Genomic DNA, 20,873 nt, shown 5'->3' on the forward strand with positions numbered 1-20,873 from the left:
TACGGATCCAAGGCAGGTAGATGGAGTTAAGATACAGATCAGCCCGCGATCTGATTGAATGGTGGAACAGGCTGGAGGGACTGACTGGCTCCCTCCTGTCCCTATGTTCCAGGAGGAGCCTGCGTGCTCCTTGGAAACGATACAAGTTCGCAGCCCTGGTGAGCGTGAAGTCAGGGCTGCTTATTTATAAAGTGTTAACTAAAGTTAATCTCCGGCTCAGCTTCCATTAATAAAAGAACTCCCATTTTTACAGCACCTTTCACAGCCTCAGGATGTCCCAAAGCGCTTTACAGCCAATGAAGTACTTTTTTGAAGTGTGGTCACTGTTGTAATGTAGAAAACGCAGCAGCCAATTTGCGCACAGCAAGCTCCCACAAACAGCAATGCGATGATCACCAGATAATCTGTTTTAGTGATGTTGGTTGAGGGATAAATATTGGCCCCAAGACAGCGGGGAGAACTCCCCCTGCTCTTCTTCCAACAGTTAGCGTGGGATCTTTTACATCCACCTGAGAGCGCAGACGGAGCCTTGGTTTGATGTCTCATCCGAAAGACGGCACCTCCGACAGTGCGGCGCTCCCTCAGTACTGCCCCTCCGACAGTGCGGCGCTCCCTCAGTACTGCCCCTCCGACAGTGCGGCGCTCCCTCAGTACTGCCCCTCCGACAGTGCGGCGCTCCCTCAGTACTGCCCCTCCGACAGTGCGGCGCTCCCTCAGTACTGCCCCTCCGACAGTGCGGCGCTCCCTCAGTACTGCCCCTCCGACAGTGCGGCGCTCCCTCAGTACTGCCCCTCCGACAGTGTGGCGCTCCCTCAGTACTGCCCCTCCGACAGTGTGGCGCTCCCTCAGTACTGCCCCTCCGACAGTGCGGCGCTCCCTCAGTACTGCCCCTCCGACAGTGCGGCGCTCCCTCAGTACTGCCCCTCCGACAGTGCGGCGCTCCCTCAGTACTTACGCTCCCGACAGTGCGGTGCTCCCTCAGTACTGCCCCTCCGACAGTGCGGCGCTCCCTCAGTACTGCCCCTCCGACAGTGCGGCGCTCCCTCAGTACTGCCCCTCCGACAATGCGGCGCTCCCTCAGTACTGCCCCTCCGACAGTGCGGCGCTCCCTCAGTACTGCCCCTCCGACAGTGCGGAGTTCCCTCAGTACTGCCCCTCCGACAGTGCGGCGCTCCCTCAGTACTGTCCCTCCGACAATGCGGTGCTCCCTCAGTACTGCCCCTCCGACAGTGCGGCGCTCCCTCAGTACTGCCCCTCTGACAATGCGGTGCTCCCTCAGTACTGCCCCTCCGACAGTGCGGCGCTCCCTCAGTACTGCCCCTCTGACAGTGCGGCGCTCCCTCAGTACTTACCCTCCCGACAGTGCGGTGCTCCCTCAGTACTTACCCTCCCGACAGTGCGGCGCTCCCTCAGTACTTACCCTCCCAACAGTGCGGCGCTCCCTCAGTACTTACCCTCCCGACAGTGCGGCGCTCCCTCAGTACTTACCCTCCCGACAGTGCGGTGCTCCCTCAGTACTGCACTGGGAGTGTCAATCTGGATTATGCGGCTCAGGTCTCTGGAGTGGGACTCAAACCCACGACCTCCTGACTGAGAGGCGCGAGAGCGCTACCCACTGAGCAACGGCTGACATCTCTTTTCCTGCCTGTGAGTGTGTGACTGAGTGTGTGAGAGAGAGTTAGTGAGTGAGTGAGTGAGTGAGTGTGTGTCCACGCTCCCCCACCCCGCCATTCTGCCCCTTTCCCAATGTGGTTCATGTGTTACAGCTTCCTGTGCTGACAGACGATCCAAATATAAAACGTTAACTTATCCCGTCTCGCCGGATCCGCTGCTGCTGGGCCTGCTGAGCATGCAATCGGTTTTTGTCAGAGTTCCAGCAGCGACAGTTAGCTGCTGGGTAACTGCGAACGGTCTCACACAGTGCCCCTCAATCAGTAGGGGTTGGGGGAATAATCAGGCAGGGTTCCTGCTCGCCCTCACTGTCCGGCGATGCCTGCCAATGGGGTGCGGAGAAGATGGGGAGAGAGCGCAAGCGAGCGAGAGACAGAATTTGCATATGCAAGAAAATAATTCGATCCTGGCTAAAAATGGCGAAGTAATTCCGCACCAATCGGTCCCGGTCTGTCCATGGGGGGCTGGGAGGGGAGAAGAGGGGGAGCTCACTGTGGACCAGGGGCAGGGGACAGAAAACAGCAAACACACTGGGCTTGTTAAAAAAGTCACAACTTTAATACAATGAGAAACGGAAGTGTAGTTGAAGGGGCAGAGGGGGTGGGGGCAGGTTGGCCGAGGCTAGAACTTGAACTCCTTGTACTTCTTGGTACCGCGGCTGCTGTCCGCCGGCTGCGCTTTCCTCTTCTTCTGCTGCAAAACCAAACAAGAAACAGGTTACAACAATGTGCATTTATACGGCGCCTTTAACATCCCAAGGCGCTTCACAGGAGCGATTAGCAAACAACATTCGACACCGAGCCACATGAGATATTAGGACAGGTGACCGAAAGCTGGGTCAAAGAGGCAGGTTTTAAGGAGAGAGGCGGAGAGGTTTAGGGAGGGAATTCCAGAGCTCGGGGCCCAGGCGGCTGAAGGCACGGCCGCCAATGGCGGAGCAATGGAAATCGGGGATTGAGCAAGAGACCACTACGGTCGCGGCCCACAGCGAGCTGGCTGATTCGAGAGGCTCGCAGGCAGTCCAGCTCCCGGTCCAGGTGCTCAGCGGCCCCCCACTCACGGCCGCCGACAGCATCGCCTGGGATTGAACTGCAATCAGCTGAGCCACGGTAAAGCTGCTGATGTTAATTATCGCAGAGGCGCGAGTTAACAAACCCCTTCCACTGTTGTACAGAGGAACACGAGGAGGTCATTCAGCCCCTCGGGCCTGTTCCGCCCTTCATTTGCAGTGTGCTGTACTTGCCTTGGGAGTATTTGATGGGACAGTGTAGAAGGGAGATTTACTCTGTATCTAACCCGTGCTGTACCTGCCCTGGGAGTGTTTGATGGGACAGTGTAGAGGGAGCTTTACTCTGTATCTAACCCGTGCTGTACCTGCCCTGGGAGTGTTTGATGGGACAGTGTAGAGGGAGCTTTACTCTGTATCTAACCCGTGCTGTACCTGCCCTGGGAGTGTTTGATGGGGACAGTGTAGAGGGAGCTTTACTCTGTATCTAACCCGTGTTGTACCTGCCCTGGGAGTGTTTGATGGGACAGTGTAGAGGGAGCTTTACTCTGTATCTAACCCGTGCTGTACCTGCCATGGGAGTGTTTGATGGGACAGTGTAGAGGGAGCTTTACTCTGTATCTAACCCGTGTTGTACCTGCCCTGGGAGTGTTTGATGGGACAGTGTAGAGGGAGCTTTACTCTGTATCTAACCCGTGCTGTACCTGCCCTGGGAGTGTTTGATGGGCACAGTGTAAAGGGAGCTTTACTCTGTATCTAACCCGTGCTGTACCTGCCCTGGGAGTGTTTGGGACGGTGTAGAGGGGGGGGGGGGGGGGGGAGATGTCCTTACCTTCTGTTTGGCCGCGTGCTCTGCCACCATGTCGCTGAAGTCCTCCTTCTCGACCTGCGCCTGCTGCTCACGGACCCTCTCCTCGTATTTCTGGGTCATGGCCATCGGATCGAGCTCCAGCTCCTCTGGTGCCAGCGCCACCTCGATGCCCTGGGTCTCGGGGGTGGGGCCTTTCCGACCCATCACCTGCCACACACACCGAACGGCAGAGTTAGGCACACTCGCAGAACCGCCGGCACGAGGCTAGCGGAGGAATATTGCCGCGCAACACACACACAAAGCCAGCTAGGGATTCTCGCAAACATCGCCAGCTGCCTCCCTACACCCGGCACGCCTCCCCCCCCACCACGATGGGATGGTGGGAGGGGGGCGTCCCACCACAACCAGCTCAGATCCCCAGTGTCTGGGGAGAGGCTCGTGTGGAGCACAGCTGGCGAGGACCAGATGGGCCGAATGGCCTGTTTCTGCACTGTATGTTCTCTGCAATTCGGGGGAGTGTTTGCTGGGACAGCGTGAAGGGAAGCTCGAGGCTGTGGTGTCCCCTCGACTGATTCAGTACCCGCCTTCCAGCATCCCCCGAATCCAACGCTCTTCCCACCATCAGTTGTTGTCCCGAATGGGAATAGGAACAAGTCAGTCAGGCAGGGATCGCACTGTCTGTCTGCATTGCGACTGTGTCAGCCGTGGCTCAGTGGGCAGCACACTCGCCTGAGAGTCAGAAGGTTGTGGGTTCAAGTCCCACTCCAGAGACTTGAGCACAAAAATCTAGGCTGACACTCCAGTGCAGTACTGAGGGAGCGCTGCACTGTCGGAGGGGCAGTACTGAGGGAGCGCCGCACTGTCGGAGGGGCAGTACTGAGGGAGCGCCGCACTGTCGGAGGGGGCAGTACTGAGGGAGCGCCGCACTGTCGGAGGGGCAGTACTGAGGGAGAGCCGCACTGTCGGAGGGGCAGTACTGAGGGAGCGCCGCACTGTCGGAGGGGCAGTACTGAGGGAGCGCCGCACTGTCGGAGGGGCAGTACTGAGGGAGCGCCGCACTGTCGGAGGGGCAGTACTGAGGGAGCGCCGCACTGTCGGAGGGGCAGTACTGAGGGAGCGCCCCACTGTCGGAGGGGCAGTACTGAGGGAGTGAGGCACTGTCGGAGGGGCGGTACTGAGGGAGTGATGCACTGTCGGAGGGGCGGTACTGAGGGAGCGCCGCACTGTCGGAGGGGCGGCACTGAGGGAGCGCCGCACTGTCGGAGGGGCAGTACTGAGGGAGCGCCGCACTGTCGGAGGGGCGGTACTGAGGGAGCGCCGCACTGTCGGAGGGGCGGTACTGAGGGAGCGCCGCACTGTCGGAGGGGCAGTACTGAGGGAGCGCCGCACTGTCGGAGGGGCGGTACTGAGGGAGCGCCGCACTGTCGGAGGGGCAGTACTGAGGGAGTGATGCACTGTCGGAGGGGCTGTACTGAGGGAGCGCCGCACTGTCGGAGAGGCAGTACTGAGGGAGCGCCGCACTGTCGGAGAGGCAGTACTGAGGGAGCGCCGCACTGTCGGAGAGGCAGTACTGAGGGAGCGCCGCACTGTCGGAGAGGCAGTACTGAGGGAGCGCCGCACTGTCGGAGAGGCAGTACTGAGGGAGCGCCGCACTGTCGGAGAGGCAGTACTGAGGGAGCGCCGCACTGTCGGAGGTGCCATCTTTCGGATGAGACGTTAAACCGAGGCCCCTCTGCCCTCTCAGGTGGATGTAAAAGATCCCATGGCCACTATTGGAAGAGGAGCAGGGGGAGTTCTCCCTGGTGTCCTGGGGCCAATATTTATCCCTCAACCAACATCAAAAACAGATCATCTGGTCATTATCATATTGCTGTTTGTGGGAGCTTGCCGTACACAAATTGGCTGCCGCATTTCCTACATTACAACAGTGACCACAAAAAAAAGTACTTCATTGGCTGTGAAAGGTGCGGGGGAAATGGGAGTCTTTCTTTCTTTGGCTGACTTGCCCCCCACACTAGTCCAGGGTTGCTGGGGGATTCTTGTGCCCTGCTCCAACACAGAGGGCCGTTCGGTTCAGGATGTTTACCCCGGCTGTCTGGGAACCCACGCTGTAATCCAGAGAGCCACATTTTTATACTGCTTCAAGGAGTCATTTATCCACCAGTGTGGGGACAATGGAACAATATAGATTTTTATAAAAACATCACTACATGCAATGCAGCAAAGGACACCGGAGAGATTTGCCCAGTCCACGACCTCCAACCCAATAAAAATAGCACACAGCAAAGTCGCGACAAAGGTGGGGAGCTGTGGGCCACAAAGACACAGTGACTCCGCACAGTGCTGACCTTGCTCGCAGACTGTAGTGAGCACAATCCTTAGATAAACAACAGCCACAATCACACTATAGGAAGGATGTGATTGCATTGGAGAGGGTGCAGAGGAGATTCACCAGGCCGTTACCTGGGCTGGAGCGCTTCAGCTATGAAGAAAGACTGGACAGGCTGGGGTTGTTTTCCTTCGAGCAGAGAAGGCTGAGGGGGGACCTGATTGAGGTGTACAAAATTATGAGGGGCATAGATAGGGTGGATAGAAAGGAACTTGTCCCCTTAGTAGAGGGGTCAATAACCAGGGGGCATAGTTTCAAGATAAGGGGCAGGAGGTTTAGAGGGGATTTGAGGATAAACTTTTTCACCCAGAGGGTGGTTGGAATCTGGAACTCACTGCCTGAAAGGGTGCTAGAGGCAGGAACCCTCACAACATTCAAGAAGCATTTAGATGAGCACTTGAAACGCCATAGCATACAAGGCTACGGACCAAGTGCTGGAAAATGGGATTAGAATAGACAGGGCTTGATGGCCGGCGCGGACACGATGGGCCGAAGGGCCTCTTTCTGTGCTGTATGACTGACTCTGACACCCGACGTGGCCCAGGATGCTGCCAGCCTGCTCGCCAACTCTCCAGTTAACCCACTGACAAAACCGTTCTTATAAAGAACCTGCATTTCCCCAGCACCTTTCACATCCTCAGGACGTCCCAAGCGCTTCACAGCCAATGAACCCCCACCTTTTTGTTTTGAAGTGTGGTCACTGTTGTAATGTAGGAAACGCGGCAGCCAATTTGCGCACAGCAAGCTCCCACAAACAGCACTGTGATAATGACCAGATCATCTGTTGGTTGAGGGATAAATATTGGCCCCAGGACACCGGGGAGAACTCCCCCTGCTCTTCTTCCAATAGTGGCCGTGGGATCTTTTACATCCACCTGAGAGGGCAGGCAGGGCCTTGGTTTAGCGTCTCATCCGAAAGATGGCACCTCCGACAGTGCAGCGCGGGCAGGAAAGTGGAGTTGAGGCAGAAGATCAGCCATGATCATATTGAATGGCGGAGCAGACTCGAATGGCCGACTCCTGCTCCTATTTATGTTCTTATAAGTCAATGCCCGCCCCGCCCCAACCCGGGGCACTGCAGTCCTCCCTGCTGTGGGCGTGGCTCAGCACCGCACCGTGCGAGATCAGCTCACTCAACACAGGCTGGGGATGGAGCCTGTCCCTTTCCTCACTGCACCCCGACACAGTCACGTGGGAGCCGGGTTAGTGCCGAGAGCCCAGACTGCGCCACTCCGCGCCCAACGGGAGGGGGGCCAGCGCCCCTCTGCTCCGGTTACCGTTAGTTACCGCGTCCGCGGCGGGACGGGCCAGGACTCACCGCCGACATGTCGTAAATGTGCGTCGACCCCATCATGGCTCCTCCGATTGTCGCCGTCCGCTTCTCCGGCACTGGAATGTAGAGCTGGGGCGTCTCGCCACTGCAGGGAGAGAAGAGGAAACAAAATCAAAATGGCCCGCAAGAGGCCGATTCCCACTTCCTGGGCCCACCCCCCCCCCCCCCACCGCCCAGGGCCCTCCCCCCCCCACCAATATCCAGCGAGCTGACACCTGGCCGTTTGCAGGCTCCCCACAATGTAACTACGGGGTGAAAATGCCCTCCCCCCAAGCAGTGTGGGATTCAGTGATTGACAGCAGGGCCTCAATGCTGGAGCCCGCTGACTCACAAGATGCAGTTACGGTGGATGTCTTCGAGCCACCAGCTCCCGCCTCAGGATCGCCGTCCTTATGGGTTTCATTTACCCGAGTTGTAAAAAGTGGGTAATTTCAATAAACACCACCCCCCACCCCTCCACCCGATTCGCCCTATCCCGAACACACGAGCCCCTCGCTGAACAGGACCGAGCCCTTACCCGTCCATGGCTTCCTCGATCTTCTTCTTCCTCAGCTCGATGAGTTCGGGGGTCTCCATCCCCGCTGGGACAGAGGAGAAGCCCCCTGGTGTAATCAGCCCACTGCAGAGAGAGAGAGTGAGAGAGAGATCGAGAGATCATTTACAGTTACAGCAACAGGTTAGCAGCCGTGGCTCATTGGGCAGCATTCTCGTCTCAGAGTCAGAAGGTCGTGGGTTCGAGTCCCACTGCAGAGACTTGAGCTCCATAATCCAGGCCAACACTCCCAGTGCAGGACTGAGGAAGCGCCGCACTGTCGGAGGGGCAGTACTGAGGGAGCGCCACACTGTCGGAGGGGCAGTACTGAGGGAGCGCCGCACTGTCGGAGGGGCAGTGCTGAGGGAGCGCTGCACTGTCGGAGGGGCAGTACCGAGGGAGCGCCGCACTGTCGGAGGGGCAGTACCGAGGGAGCGCCGCACTGTCGGAGGGGCAGTACTGAGGGAGCGCTGCACTGTCGGAGGGGCAGGACTGAGGGAGCGCCGCACTGTCGGAGGGGCAGTACTGAGGAAGCGCCGCACTGTCGGAGGGGCAGTACTGAGGGAGCGCCGCACTGTCGGAGGGGCAGTACTGAGGGAGCGCCGCACTGTCGGAGGGGCAGTACTGAGGGAGCGCCGCACTGTCGGAGGGGCAGTACCGAGGGAGCGCCGCACTGTCGGAGGGGCAGTACCGAGGGAGCGCCGCACTGTCGGAGGGGCAGTACTGAGGGAGCACCGCACTGTCGGAGGGGCAGTACTGAGGGAGCGCCGCACTGTCGGAGGGGCAGTACTGAGGGAGCGCCGCACTGTCGGAGGGGCAGTACTGAGGGAGCGCCGCACTGTCGGAGGGGCAGTACTGAGGGAGCGCCGCACTGTCGGAGGGGCAGTACCGAGGGAGCGCCGCACTGTCGGAGGGGCAGTGCCGAGGGAGCGCTGCACTGTCGGAGGGGCAGGACTGAGGGAGCGCCGCACTGTCGGAGGGGCAGTACTGAGGAAGCGCCGCACTGTCGGAGGGGCAGTACTGAGGGAGCGCCACACTGTCGGAGGGGCAGTACTGAGGGAGCGCCGCACTGTCGGAGGGGCAGTACTGAGGGAGCGCCGCACTGTCGGAGGGGCCGTCTTTTGGATGAGACGTTAAACCGAGAACAACAACTTGTATTTACCCAGCGCTTTAAACGCAGTAAAACGTCCCAAAGCGCCTCACAGGAGCGTAAATCAAACAAAATCTGACCCCGAGCCACATCAGGAGATATTAGGACAGGCGACCAAAAGCTTGGTCAAAGAGGTCGGTTTTAAGGAGCGTCTTAAAGGAGGAGAGAGAGGCGGAGAGGTTTAGGGAGGGAATCCCAGAGCTCAGGGCCCAGGGCCTGAAGGCACGGTTGCCAATGGTGGAGTGATTAAAATTCGGGATGGGCAAGAGGCCAGAATTGGAGGAGCGCGGAGATCTCGGAGGGTTGTAGGGCCGGAGGAGGTTTCAGGGATAGGGAAAGGGGCGAGGAGGCCAAGGAGGGATTTGAACATGAGGATTAAAAGTTTGAAACTGAGGCGTTGCTTAACCAGGAGCCAATGTAGGTCACGAGCGCAGGCAGTGATGGGTGCGAGGGAGGACACGGGGCAGCAGAGTTTTAGATGACTAAGTTTATGTAGGGTAGAACATGGGAGGTCGGCCAGGAGTGGGTTGGAATAGTCACGTCTAGAGGTAACAAAGTGAGGGTTTCAGCAGGAGACGGGCTGAGGCAAGGGCGGAGACGGGCTGAGGCAAGGGCGGAGACGGGCTGAGGCAAGGGCGGAGACGGGCGACGTTACAGAGGTGGAACGAATGTGTGGTCAGAAGCTCATCTCGGTGTCAAATACGACACCAAGGCTGCGAACAGTCTGGTTCAGCTTCAGACAGTTGCCAGGGAGAGAGATGGGGTCGGTGGTCAGGGAACGGAGTTTGTGACGAGGATCGAAGACAATGGCTTCGGTCTTCCCAATATTTAGTTGGGAGGAAATTTCTGCTCATCCAGAACTGGATGTCAGGTAAGCAGCCTGACAACTTGAGACCGTGGAGGGGTCGACAGGGGTGGCGGCGAGGTAGAGCTGGGAGTCGGCAGCGTATGCGGAAACTCAGGCTGTGTTTTCGGATGATGTTGCCAAGGGGCAGCATGTAGATGAGAAATAGGAGGGGGGCCAAGGATAGATCCTCGGGGGACACCAGAGATAACGATGCAGGAAGAGAAGCCGCTGCAGGTGATTCTCTGGCTACGACTGAATAGATAAGAATGGAACCAGGCGAGGGCAGTCCCACCCAGTTGGATGACGGAGGGGAGGCGTTGGAGGAGGATGGAGTGGTCAACCGTGTCAAAGGCTGCAGACAGGTTGAGATAGTTTACAATGGTCACAGTCACACAGCGAAACCCCCACACCATTAAGCACTGACCACCCACCCACCGACACCTCGTTTCCGCTCGGTCCCAAGTCACTACCTGTCGGCTGGTGTGATGAACCCAGTGTCGTCTGGTTTATCTTCATCGCTCTCATCATCCTCCTCCTCTTCCTCTGAAGATTCCTCATCAGAAGGCTCCAGCTCACCCCAGGGTGTCCGGTCCAGCTCCTCTTCCTGAGTCTTCGCCTGCGAGGGAAGATCAGAAACCTCTTTCAACCTGTAACCATTACACAGGAACAGGAGGAGACCATTCAGCCCCTCGAGCCTGTTACACAGGAACAGGAGGAGGCCATTCAGCCCCCTCGAGCCTATTACACAGGAGGAGACCATTCAGCCCCTCGAGCCTGTTACACAGGAACAGGAGGAGGCCATTCAGCCCCTCGAGCCTGTTACACAGGAACAGGCCATTCAGCCCCTCGAGCCTGTTACACAGCAACAGGAGGAGGCCATTCAGCCCCTCGAGCCTGTTACACAGGAACAGGAGGAGGCCATTCAGCCCCTCAAGCCTGTTACACAGGAACAGGAGGCATTCTGCCCCTCGAGCCTGTTACACAGGAACAGGAGGAGGCCATTCAGCTCCTCGAGCCTGTTACACAGGAACAGGAGGAGGCCATTCAGCTCCTCGAGCCTGTTCCACCATTCAATGAGATCGCAGCTGATCTGTATCTTAACTCCATCGACCCGCCTTGGTTCCGTAACCCTTAATACCCTCACCCAACAAAAATCTCTCCAGCTCAGTTTTGAAATTTCCAATTGACCCCCAGCCTCGGCAGCTTTTTGGGGGCGAGAGTTCCAGATTTCCGCCACCCTTTGTGTGAAGAAGTGCTTCCTGACATCACCCCTGAACGGCCTGGCTCTAATTTGAAGGTTCTGCCCCCTTGTTCTGGACTCCCCCCACCAGAGGAAATAGTTTCTCTCTCTCGACCCGATCGAATCCTTTAATCATCTTAAACACCTCACTCAGATCACCCCTCATTTTCCTACAAAGGGAGCACAAGCCTAGTTCATGCAACGTAATTTAACCCTCGCAGTCCAATCAGATGAAATGCATCAGATTTTCCTTAAAATTAAATTAGAGATCACAAAACAGGTTAAATTTACTATTCTCTGCTAAAAGTAAATCCTAAAATGCACAATTGTAGCATTGCGGCTGCTGATAAACCGTAGCAAGCTCTCATCTCCGTGAGATGGCGCTGTGCACGAAATGGCTGCCACACACCGCCCCCCCCCCCACACACACACACCACAGCCACCCGGACAGTCCCCGCACTCCAATGTGGTTGACGGGGTGTGAAGCGGTTCGAGGTGCGCAATACGATGCTGCGTTCGTGCAGGTCTGGCTTCACTTACCTGAAACTCCAGGGAATTGGTTCCAAACACGTCGCCGTACAGCGGTTTGCCAGTCTCGTCGACGGGAGGCTTCCCCCAGCCTCCAGCGTGGTATCCGAACGAGCAGCTCTGCGGAGGGGCACACGGAGCTTTAAAAAGGTGGAAACCTTTCCAGGGCAAAGTACAACACAGGTCGGCTCCCGGCCCAACATCTCATCTCCCCCTCTGGCTCTTCTGCCAATTGTCTTCAATCTACCGACCCTCCTTCCACAGTTTCTCCTTATTTACTCTGTCGAAACCAACCCCCCGCCCCAGAGAGGCAGGTCATTGGCCCGTCACGCCCTTGCAAACTGTGACCGTGCGGATCCCGCCCCCCATTTCTCTCGCGGCAAAACAAGCTTCGTACGACGGACTTACCTCCGGGATTGGCGAGTTCAGGCCGGGAATTTTGAGATTGGGATAAGACGGTGGAGGGCCGTACCTCTGCATGGCGATCAGCCATGGGGGAGGGACCTTGTGTGCGTTCTGTGGAAGATACAAAACTGGAATTAGAACATGAACCGTTACAAAGGGCAACATTACCAACACATAGGGAAGCTCTCACACAGAACAATTTGTATTTCTATAGCGCCTTTCATGTCCCAAGGCCTTCACAGGAGCGTAAATCGGACAAAATTTGTCCCCGAGCCACATCAGGAGACATTGGGTCAGGCGACCAAAAGCTTGGTCAAAGAGGTCAGTTTTAAGGAGCGTCTTAAAGGAGGAGAGAGAGGCAGAGAGGTTTAGGGAGGGAATTCCAGAGCTCGGGGCCCAGGCGGCTGAAGGCACGGCCGCCAATGGTGGAGTGATGGAAATCGGGGGATGTGCAAGAGGCCAGAATTGGAGGAGCGCCGAGATTGCGGAGGGTTGTAGGGCTGGAGGAGGTTACGGAGATAGGGAGGGTTGTAGGGGCTGGAGGAGGTTACAGAGATAGGGAGGGTTGTAGGGGCTGGAGGAGGTTACAGAGATAGGGAGGGTTGTGGGGCTGGAGGAGGTTACAGTGATAGGGAGGGGTGTAGGGGCTGGAGGAGGTTACAGAGATAGGGAGGGTTGTAGGGGCTGGAGGAGGTTACAGTGATAGGGAGGGTTGTAGGGCTGGAGGAGGTTACAGAGATAGGGAGGGTTGTAGGGGCTGGAGGAAGTTACACAGATAGGGAGGGTTGTGGGGCTGGAGGAGGTTACAGAGATAGGGAGGGTTGTAGGGGCTGGAGGAGATTACAGAGATAGGGAGGGTTGTAGGGGCTGGAGGGGGTTACAGAGATAGGGAGGGTTGTAGGGGCTGGAGGAGGTTACAGAGATGGGGAGGGTTGCAGGGGCTGGAGGAGGTTACAGAGATAGGGAGGGTCGTAGGGGCTGGATGAGGTTACAGAGATAGGGAGGGTTGGAGGGGCTGGAGGAGGTTACAGAGATAGGGAGGGTTGTGGGGCTGGAGGAGGTTACAGAGATAGGGAGGGTTGTAGGGGCTGGAGGAGGTTACAGTGATAGGGAGGGTTGGAGGGCTGGAGGAGGTTACAGAGATAGGGAGGGTTGTCGGGGCTGGAGGAGGTTACAGAGATAGGGAGGGTTGTAGGGCTGGAGGAGGTTACAGAGATAGGGAGGGTTGTAGGGCTGGAGGAGGTTACAGAGATAGGGAGGGTTGTAGGGGCTGGAGGAGGTTACACAGATAGGGAGGGTTGTGGGGCTGGAGGAGGTTACAGAGATAGGGAGGGTTGTAGGGGCTGGAGGAGATTACAGAGATAGGGAGGGTTGTAGGGGCTGGAGGGGGTTACAGAGATAGGGAGGGTTGTAGGGGCTGGAGGAGGTTACAGAGATGGGGAGGGTTGCAGGGGCTGGAGGAGGTTACAGAGATAGGGAGGGTCGTAGGGGCTGGATGAGGTTACAGAGATAGGGAGGGTTGCGGGGGCTGGAGGAGGTTACAGAGATAGGGAGGGTTGTAGGGGCTGGAGGAGGTTACAGAGATAGGGAGGGTTGTAGGGGCTGGAGGAGGTTACAGAGATAGGGAGGGTTGTGGGGCTGGAGGAGGTTACAGTGATAGGGAGGGGTGTAGGGGCTGGAGGAGGTTACAGAGATAGGGAGGGTTGTAGGGGCTGGAGGAGGTTACAGTGATAGGGAGGGTTGTAGGGCTGGAGGAGGTTACAGAGATAGGGAGGGTTGTAGGGCTGGAGGAGGTTACAGAGATAGGGAGGGTTGTAGGGCTGGAGGAGGTTACAGAGATAGGGAGGGTTGTAGGGGCTGGAGGAGGTTACACAGATAGGGAGGGTTGCAGGGCTGAAGGAGGTTACAGAGATAGTGGGGGGGGGGGGGGGGGGGTGCGAGGAGGCCATGGAGGGATTTAAACACCAGGATCTGAATCGTGAAAGATTTGGACAAGAAGCTGGGAACTGCATATTGCAAAGTTGAGGCAAGGATTTCCACCGGCGCCAATCAAACTACTGTTCAGCGCAGTGTAACCGTGGTGGGGGAGGGAGGGTGTGCAACGCTCACACTGTGTCCATTTTAACTGAAAAACAGCCATAAGATAATTACAGACTGGGGAGTTCGTCCATTCAGAAAGACCATCTAGCAGCCACCCTCCCACTGCAGCATTCAATACCTGTACTAGTGGGTACAGGTCTGTCACTGTGTCACACTGGGGTACAGTACTGGTGGGTACAGGTCTGTCACTGTATAACACTGGGGTACAGTACTGGTGGGTACAGGTCTGTCACTGTATAACACTGGGGTACAGTACTGGTGGGCACAGGTCTGTCGCTGTATAACACTGGGGTACAGTACTGGTGGGTACAGGTCTGTCACTGTATAACACTGGGGTACAGTACTGGTGGGTACAGGCCTGTCACTAACACTGGGGTACAGTACTGGTGGGTACAGGTCTGTCACTGTGTAACACTGGGGTACAGTACTGGTGGGTACAGGTCTGTCGCTGTATAACACTGGGGTACAGTACTGGTGGGTACAGGTCTGTCACTGTATAACACTGGGGTACAGTACTGGTGGGTACACGTCTGTCACTGTGTAACACTGGGGTACAGTACTGGTGGGTACAGGTCTGTCGCTGTATAACACTGGGGTACAGTACTGGTGGGTACAGGTCTGTCACTGTGTAACACTGGGGTACAGTACTGGTGGGTACAGGTCTGTCGCTGTATAACACTGGGGTACAGTACTGGTGGGTACAGGTCTGTCACTGTATAACACTGGGGTACAGTACTGGTGGGTACACGTCTGTCGCTGTATAACACTGGGGTACAGTACTGGCGGGTACAGGTCTGTCACTAACACTGGGGTACAGTACTGGTGGGTACATGTCTGTCACTGTATAAAACTGGGGTACAGTACTGGTGGGTACAGGTCTGTCACTGTATAACACTGGGGTACAGCACTGGTGGGTACAGGCCTGTCGCTGTATAACACTGGGGTACAGTACTGGTGGGTACAGGTCTGTCACTGTGTAACACTGGGGTACAGTACTGGGGGGTACAGGTCTGTCACTGTGTAACACTGGGGTACAGTACTGGTGGGTACAGGTCTGTCACTGTATAACACTGGGGTACAGTACTGGGGGTACAGGGCTGTCACTGTGTAACACTGGGGTACAGTACTGCTGGGTACAGGACTGTCACTGTATAACACTGGGGTACAGTACTGGGGGTACAGGGCTGTCACTGTGTAACACTGGGGTACAGTACTGGTGGGTACAGGTCTGTCACTATGATACTGGGGTACAGTACTGGTGGGTACAGGTCTGTCAGTGTATAACACTGGGGTACAGTACTGGTGGGTACAGGTCTGTCACTGTATAACACTGGGGTACAGTACTGGTGGGTACAGGTCTGTCACTGTATAACACTGGGGTACAGTACTGGTGGGTACAGGTCTGTCACTGTATAACACTGGGGTACAGTACTGGTGGGTACAGGTCTGTCACTGTAACACTGGGGTACAGTTCTGGTGGGTACAGGTCTGTCACTGTATAACACTGGGGTACAGTACTGGTGGGTACAGGTCTGTCAGTGTATAACACTGGGGTACAGTACTGGTGTGTACAGGTCTGTCACTGTATAACACTGGGGTACAGTACTGGTGGGTACAGGTCTGTCACTGTATAACACTGGGGTACGGTACTGGTGGGTACAGGTCTGTCACTAACACTGGGGGACAGTACTGGTGGGTACAGGTCTGTCACTGTATAACACGGGTACAGTACTGGTGGGTACAGGTCTGTCACTGTATAACACTGGGGTACAGTACTGGTGGGTACAGGTCTGTCACTGTATAACCCTGGGGTACAGTACTGGTGGGTACAGGTCTGTCACTGTATAACACTGGGGTACAGTACTGGTGGGTGCAGGTCTCTCGCTGTATAACACTGGGTTACAGTACAGGTGGGTGCAGGTCTGTCACTGTATAACACTGGGGTACAGTACTGGTGGGTACAGGCCTGTCACTAACACTGGTGTACAGTACTGGTGGGTACAGGTCTGTCATTGTATAACACTGGGTACAGTACTGGTGGGTACAGGTCTGTCACTGTGGAGCACTGGGGTACAGTACTGGTGGGTACAGGTCTGTCGCTGTATAACACTGGGGTACAGTACTGGTGGGTACAGGTCTGTCACTGTGTAACACTGGGGTACAGTACTGGTGGGTACAGGTCTGTCGCTGTATAACACTGGGGTACAGTACTGGTGGGTACACGTCTGTCACTGTGTAACACTGGGGTACAGTACTGGTGGGTACAGGTCTGTCGCTGTATAACACTGGGGTACAGTACTGGCGGGTACAGGTCTGTCACTGTATAACACTGGGGTACAGCACTGGTGGGTACAGGCCTGTCGCTGTATAACACTGGGGTACAGTACTGGTGGGTACAGGTCTGTCACTGTGTAACACTGGGGTACAGTACTGGTGGGTACAGGTCTGTCACTGTATAACACTGGGGTACAGTACTGGGGGTACAGGTCTGTCACTGTGTAACACTGGGGTACAGTACTGGTGGGTACAGGTCTGTCGCTGTAACACTGGGGTACAGTACTGGTGGGTACAGGTCTGTCACTGTATGATACTGGGGTACAGTACTGGTGGGTACAGGTCTGTCACTGTATAACACTGGGGTACAGTACTGGTGGGTACAGGCCTGTCACTAACACTGGGGTACAGTACTGGTGGGTACAGGTCTGTCACTGTGTAACACTGGGGTACAGTACTGGTGGGTACAGGTCTGTCACTGTATAACACTGGGTACAGTACTGGTGGGTACAGGTCTGTCACTGTATAACACTGGGGTACAGTACTGGTGGGTGCAGGTCTGTCCCTGTATAACACTGGGGGTACAGTACTGGTGGGTACAGGTCTGTCACTGTGTAACACTGGGGTACAGTACTGGTGGGTACAGGTCTGTCACTAACACTGGGGGTACAGTACTGGTGGGTACAGGTCTGTCACTGTCTAACACTGGGGTACAGTACTGGTGGGTACAGGTCTGTCGCTGTAACACTGGGGTACAGTACTGGTGGGTACAGGTCTGTCACTGTGTAACACTGGGGTACAGTACTGGTGGGTACAGGTCTGTCACTGTAGAACACTGGGGTACAGTACTGGTGGGTACAGGTCTGTCAGTGTATAACACTGGGGTACAGTACTGGTGGGTACAGGTCTGTCACTGTGTAACACTGGGGTACAGTACTGGTGGGTACAGGTCTGTCACTGTGTAACACTGGGGTACAGTACTGGTGGGTACAGGTCTGTCACTGTATAACACTGGGGTACAGTACTGGTGGGTGCAGGTCTGTCGCTGTATAACACGGGTACAGTACTGGTGGGTACAGGTCTGTCGCTGTATAACACTGGGGTACAGTACTGGTGGGTACAGGTCTGTCACTGTATAACACTGGGGTACAGTACTGGTGTGTACAGGTCTGTCAGTGTATAACACTGGGGTACAGTACTGGTGGGTACAGGTCTGTCGCTGTATAACACTGGGGTACAGTACTGGTGGGTACAGGTCTGTCGCTGTATAACACTGGGGTACCGTCCTGGTGGGTACAGGTCTGTCACTGTATAACACTGGGGTACAGTACTGGTGGGTACAGGTCTGTCGCTGTATAACACTGGGGTACAGTACTGGTGGGTACAGGTCTGTCACTGTATAACACTGGGGTACAGTACTGGTGGGTACAGGTCTGTCACTGTATAACACTGGGGTACAGGTCTGTCGCTGTATAACACGGGTACAGTACTGGTGGGTACAGGTCTGTCGCTGTATAACACTGGGGTACAGTACTGGTGGGTACAGGTCTGTTACTGTATAACACTGGGGTACAGTACTGGTGGGTACAGGTCTGTCAGTGTATAACACTGGGGTACAGTACTGGTGGGTACAGGTCTGTCGCTGTATAACACTGGGGTCCAGTACTGGTGGGTACAGGTCTGTCACTGTATAACACTGGGTACAGTACTGGTGGGAACAGGTCTGTCACTGTATAACACTGGGGTACAGTACTGGTGGGTACAGGTCTGTCACTATAACACTGGGGTACAGTACTGGCGGGTACAGGTCTGTCACTGTATAACACTGGGGTACAGTACTGGCGGGTACAGGTCTGTCACTAACACTGGGGTACAGTACTGGTAGGTACAGGTCTGTCACTGTATAACACTGGGGTACAGTACTGGTGGGTGCAGGTCTGTCGCTGTATAACACTGGGTACAGTACTGGTGGGTACAGGTCTGTCACTGTATAACACTGGGTACAGTACTGGTGGGTACAGGTCAGTCACTGTATAACACTGGGTACAGTACTGGTGGGTACAGGTCAGTCACTGTATAACACTGGGGTACAGTACTGGTGGGTACAGGTCTGTCACTGTATAACACTGGGGTACAGTACTGGAGGGTACAGGTCTGTCAGTGTATAACACTGGGGTACAGTACTGGTGGGTACAGGTCTGTCGCTGTACAACACTGGGGTACCGTCCTGGTGGGTACAGGTCTGTCACTGTGTAACACTGGGGTACAGTACTGGTGGGTACAGGTCTGTCGCTGTATAACACTGGGGTACAGTACTGGTGGGTACAGGTCTGTCACTGTATAACACTGGGGTACAGTACTGGTGGGTACAGGTCTGTCAGTGTATAACACTGGGGTACAGTACTGGTGGGTACAGGTCTGTCACTGTATAACACTGGGGTACAGTACTGGAGGGTACAGGTCTGTCGCTGTATAACACTGGGGTACAGTACTGGTGGGTACAGGTCTGTCGCTGTATAACACTGGGTACAGTACTGGCGGGTACAGGTCTGTCAGTGTATAACACTGGGGTACAGTACTGGTGGGTACAGGTCTGTCGCTGTATAACACTGGGGTGCAGTACTGGTGGGTACAGGTCTGTCAGTGTATAACACTGGTGTACAGTACTGGTTGGTACAGGTCTGTCGCTGTATAACACTGGGGTCCAGTACTGGTGGGTACAGGTCTGTCACTGTATAACACTGGGTACAGTACTGGCGGGTACAGGTCTGTCGCTGTATAACACGGGTACAGTACTGGTGGGTACAGGTCTGTCACTGTATAACACTGGGGTACAGTACTGGTGGGTACAGGTCTGTCGCTGTATAACACTGGGGTACAGTACTGGTGGGTACAGGTCTGTCACTGTATAACACTGGGGTACAGTACTGGTGGGTACAGGTCTGTCACTGTATAACACTGGGGTACAGTACTGGTGGGTACAGGTCTGTCGCTGTATAACACTGGGGTACAGTACTGGTGGGTACAGGTCTGTCACTGTATAACACTGGGGTACAGTACTGGTTGGTACAGGTCTGTCGCTGTATAACACTGGGGTCCAGTACTGGTGGGTACAGGTCTGTCACTGTATAACACTGGGTACAGTACTGGTGGGAACAGGTCTGTCACTGTATAACACTGGGGTACAGTACTGGTGGGTACAGGTCTGTCACTATAACACTGGGGTACAGTACTGGCGGGTACAGGTCTGTCACTGTATAACACTGGGGTACAGTACTGGCGGGTACAGGTCTGTCACTAACACTGGGGTACAGTACTGGTAGGTACAGGTCTGTCACTGTATAACACTGGGGTACAGTACTGGTGGGTGCAGGTCTGTCGCTGTATAACACTGGGTACAGTACTGGTGGGTACAGGTCTGTCACTGTATAACACTGGGTACAGTACTGGTGGGTACAGGTCTGTCACTGTATAACACTGGGGTACAGTACTGGTGGGTACAGGTCTGTCAGTGTATAACACTGGGGTACAGTACTGGTGGGTACAGGTCTGTCACTGTATAACACTGGGGTACAGTACTGGAGGGTACAGGTCTGTCGCTGTATAACACTGGGGTACAGTACTGGTGGGTACAGGTCTGTCGCTGTATAACACTGGGTACAGTACTGGCGGGTACAGGTCTGTCAGTGTATAACACTGGGGTACAGTACTGGTGGGTACAGGTCTGTCGCTGTATAACACTGGGGTGCAGTACTGGTGGGTACAGGTCTGTCAGTGTATAACACTGGTGTACAGTACTGGTTGGTACAGGTCTGTCGCTGTATAACACTGGGGTCCAGTACTGGTGGGTACAGGTCTGTCACTGTATAACACTGGGTACAGTACTGGCGGGTACAGGTCTGTCGCTGTATAACACGGGTACAGTACTGGTGGGTACAGGTCTGTCACTGTATAACACTGGGGTACAGTACTGGTGGGTACAGGTCTGTCGCTGTATAACACTGGGGTACAGTACTGGTGGGTACAGGTCTGTCACTGTATAACACTGGGGTACAGTACTGGTGGGTACAGGTCTGTCACTGTATAACACTGGGGTACAGTACTGGTGGGTACAGGTCTGTCGCTGTATAACACTGGGGTACAGTACTGGTGGGTACAGGTCTGTCACTGTATAACACTGGGGTACAGTACTGGTTGGTACAGGTCTGTCGCTGTATAACACTGGGGTCCAGTACTGGTGGGTACAGGTCTGTCACTGTATAACACTGGGTACAGTACTGGTGGGAACAGGTCTGTCACTGTATAACACTGGGGTACAGTACTGGTGGGTACAGGTCTGTCACTATAACACTGGGGTACAGTACTGGCGGGTACAGGTCTGTCACTGTATAACACTGGGGTACAGTACTGGCGGGTACAGGTCTGTCACTAACACTGGGGTACAGTACTGGTAGGTACAGGTCTGTCACTGTATAACACTGGGGTACAGTACTGGTGGGTGCAGGTCTGTCGCTGTATAACACTGGGTACAGTACTGGTGGGTACAAGTCTGTCACTGTATAACACTGGGTACAGTACTGGTGGGTA

At 55.5% G+C, this 20,873-nt stretch overlaps 1 protein-coding gene across 1 annotated transcript in view; it reads right to left on the minus strand.

Annotated features, from left to right (window-relative positions):
• Positions 1-2,207: 2,207 nt before the first annotated feature.
• The window catches only part of sf3b2 (splicing factor 3b, subunit 2), a 31,176-nt gene continuing 12,510 nt past the window's right edge, over positions 2,208-20,873 (minus strand). Inside the window, exons 4-10 of the mRNA XM_085976337.1 lie at positions 11,916-12,023; positions 11,520-11,627; positions 10,210-10,355; positions 7,728-7,829; positions 7,196-7,295; positions 3,510-3,695; positions 2,208-2,364 (exon numbers count right to left, since the gene is read on the minus strand). Coding sequence (XP_085832463.1) covers positions 2,293-2,364; positions 3,510-3,695; positions 7,196-7,295; positions 7,728-7,829; positions 10,210-10,355; positions 11,520-11,627; positions 11,916-12,023 — 822 coding nt within the window. The 3' untranslated portion in view covers positions 2,208-2,292. The remainder of the gene's footprint in view (positions 2,365-3,509; positions 3,696-7,195; positions 7,296-7,727; positions 7,830-10,209; positions 10,356-11,519; positions 11,628-11,915; positions 12,024-20,873) is intronic.

Source organism: Somniosus microcephalus, unplaced genomic scaffold, assembly GCF_052327205.1.
Source record: "Somniosus microcephalus isolate GS21.2 unplaced genomic scaffold, FLI_Smic_1.0 unresolved_chr2, whole genome shotgun sequence".
In the NCBI taxonomy this organism is placed as follows: Eukaryota; Metazoa; Chordata; class Chondrichthyes; order Squaliformes; family Somniosidae; genus Somniosus; species Somniosus microcephalus.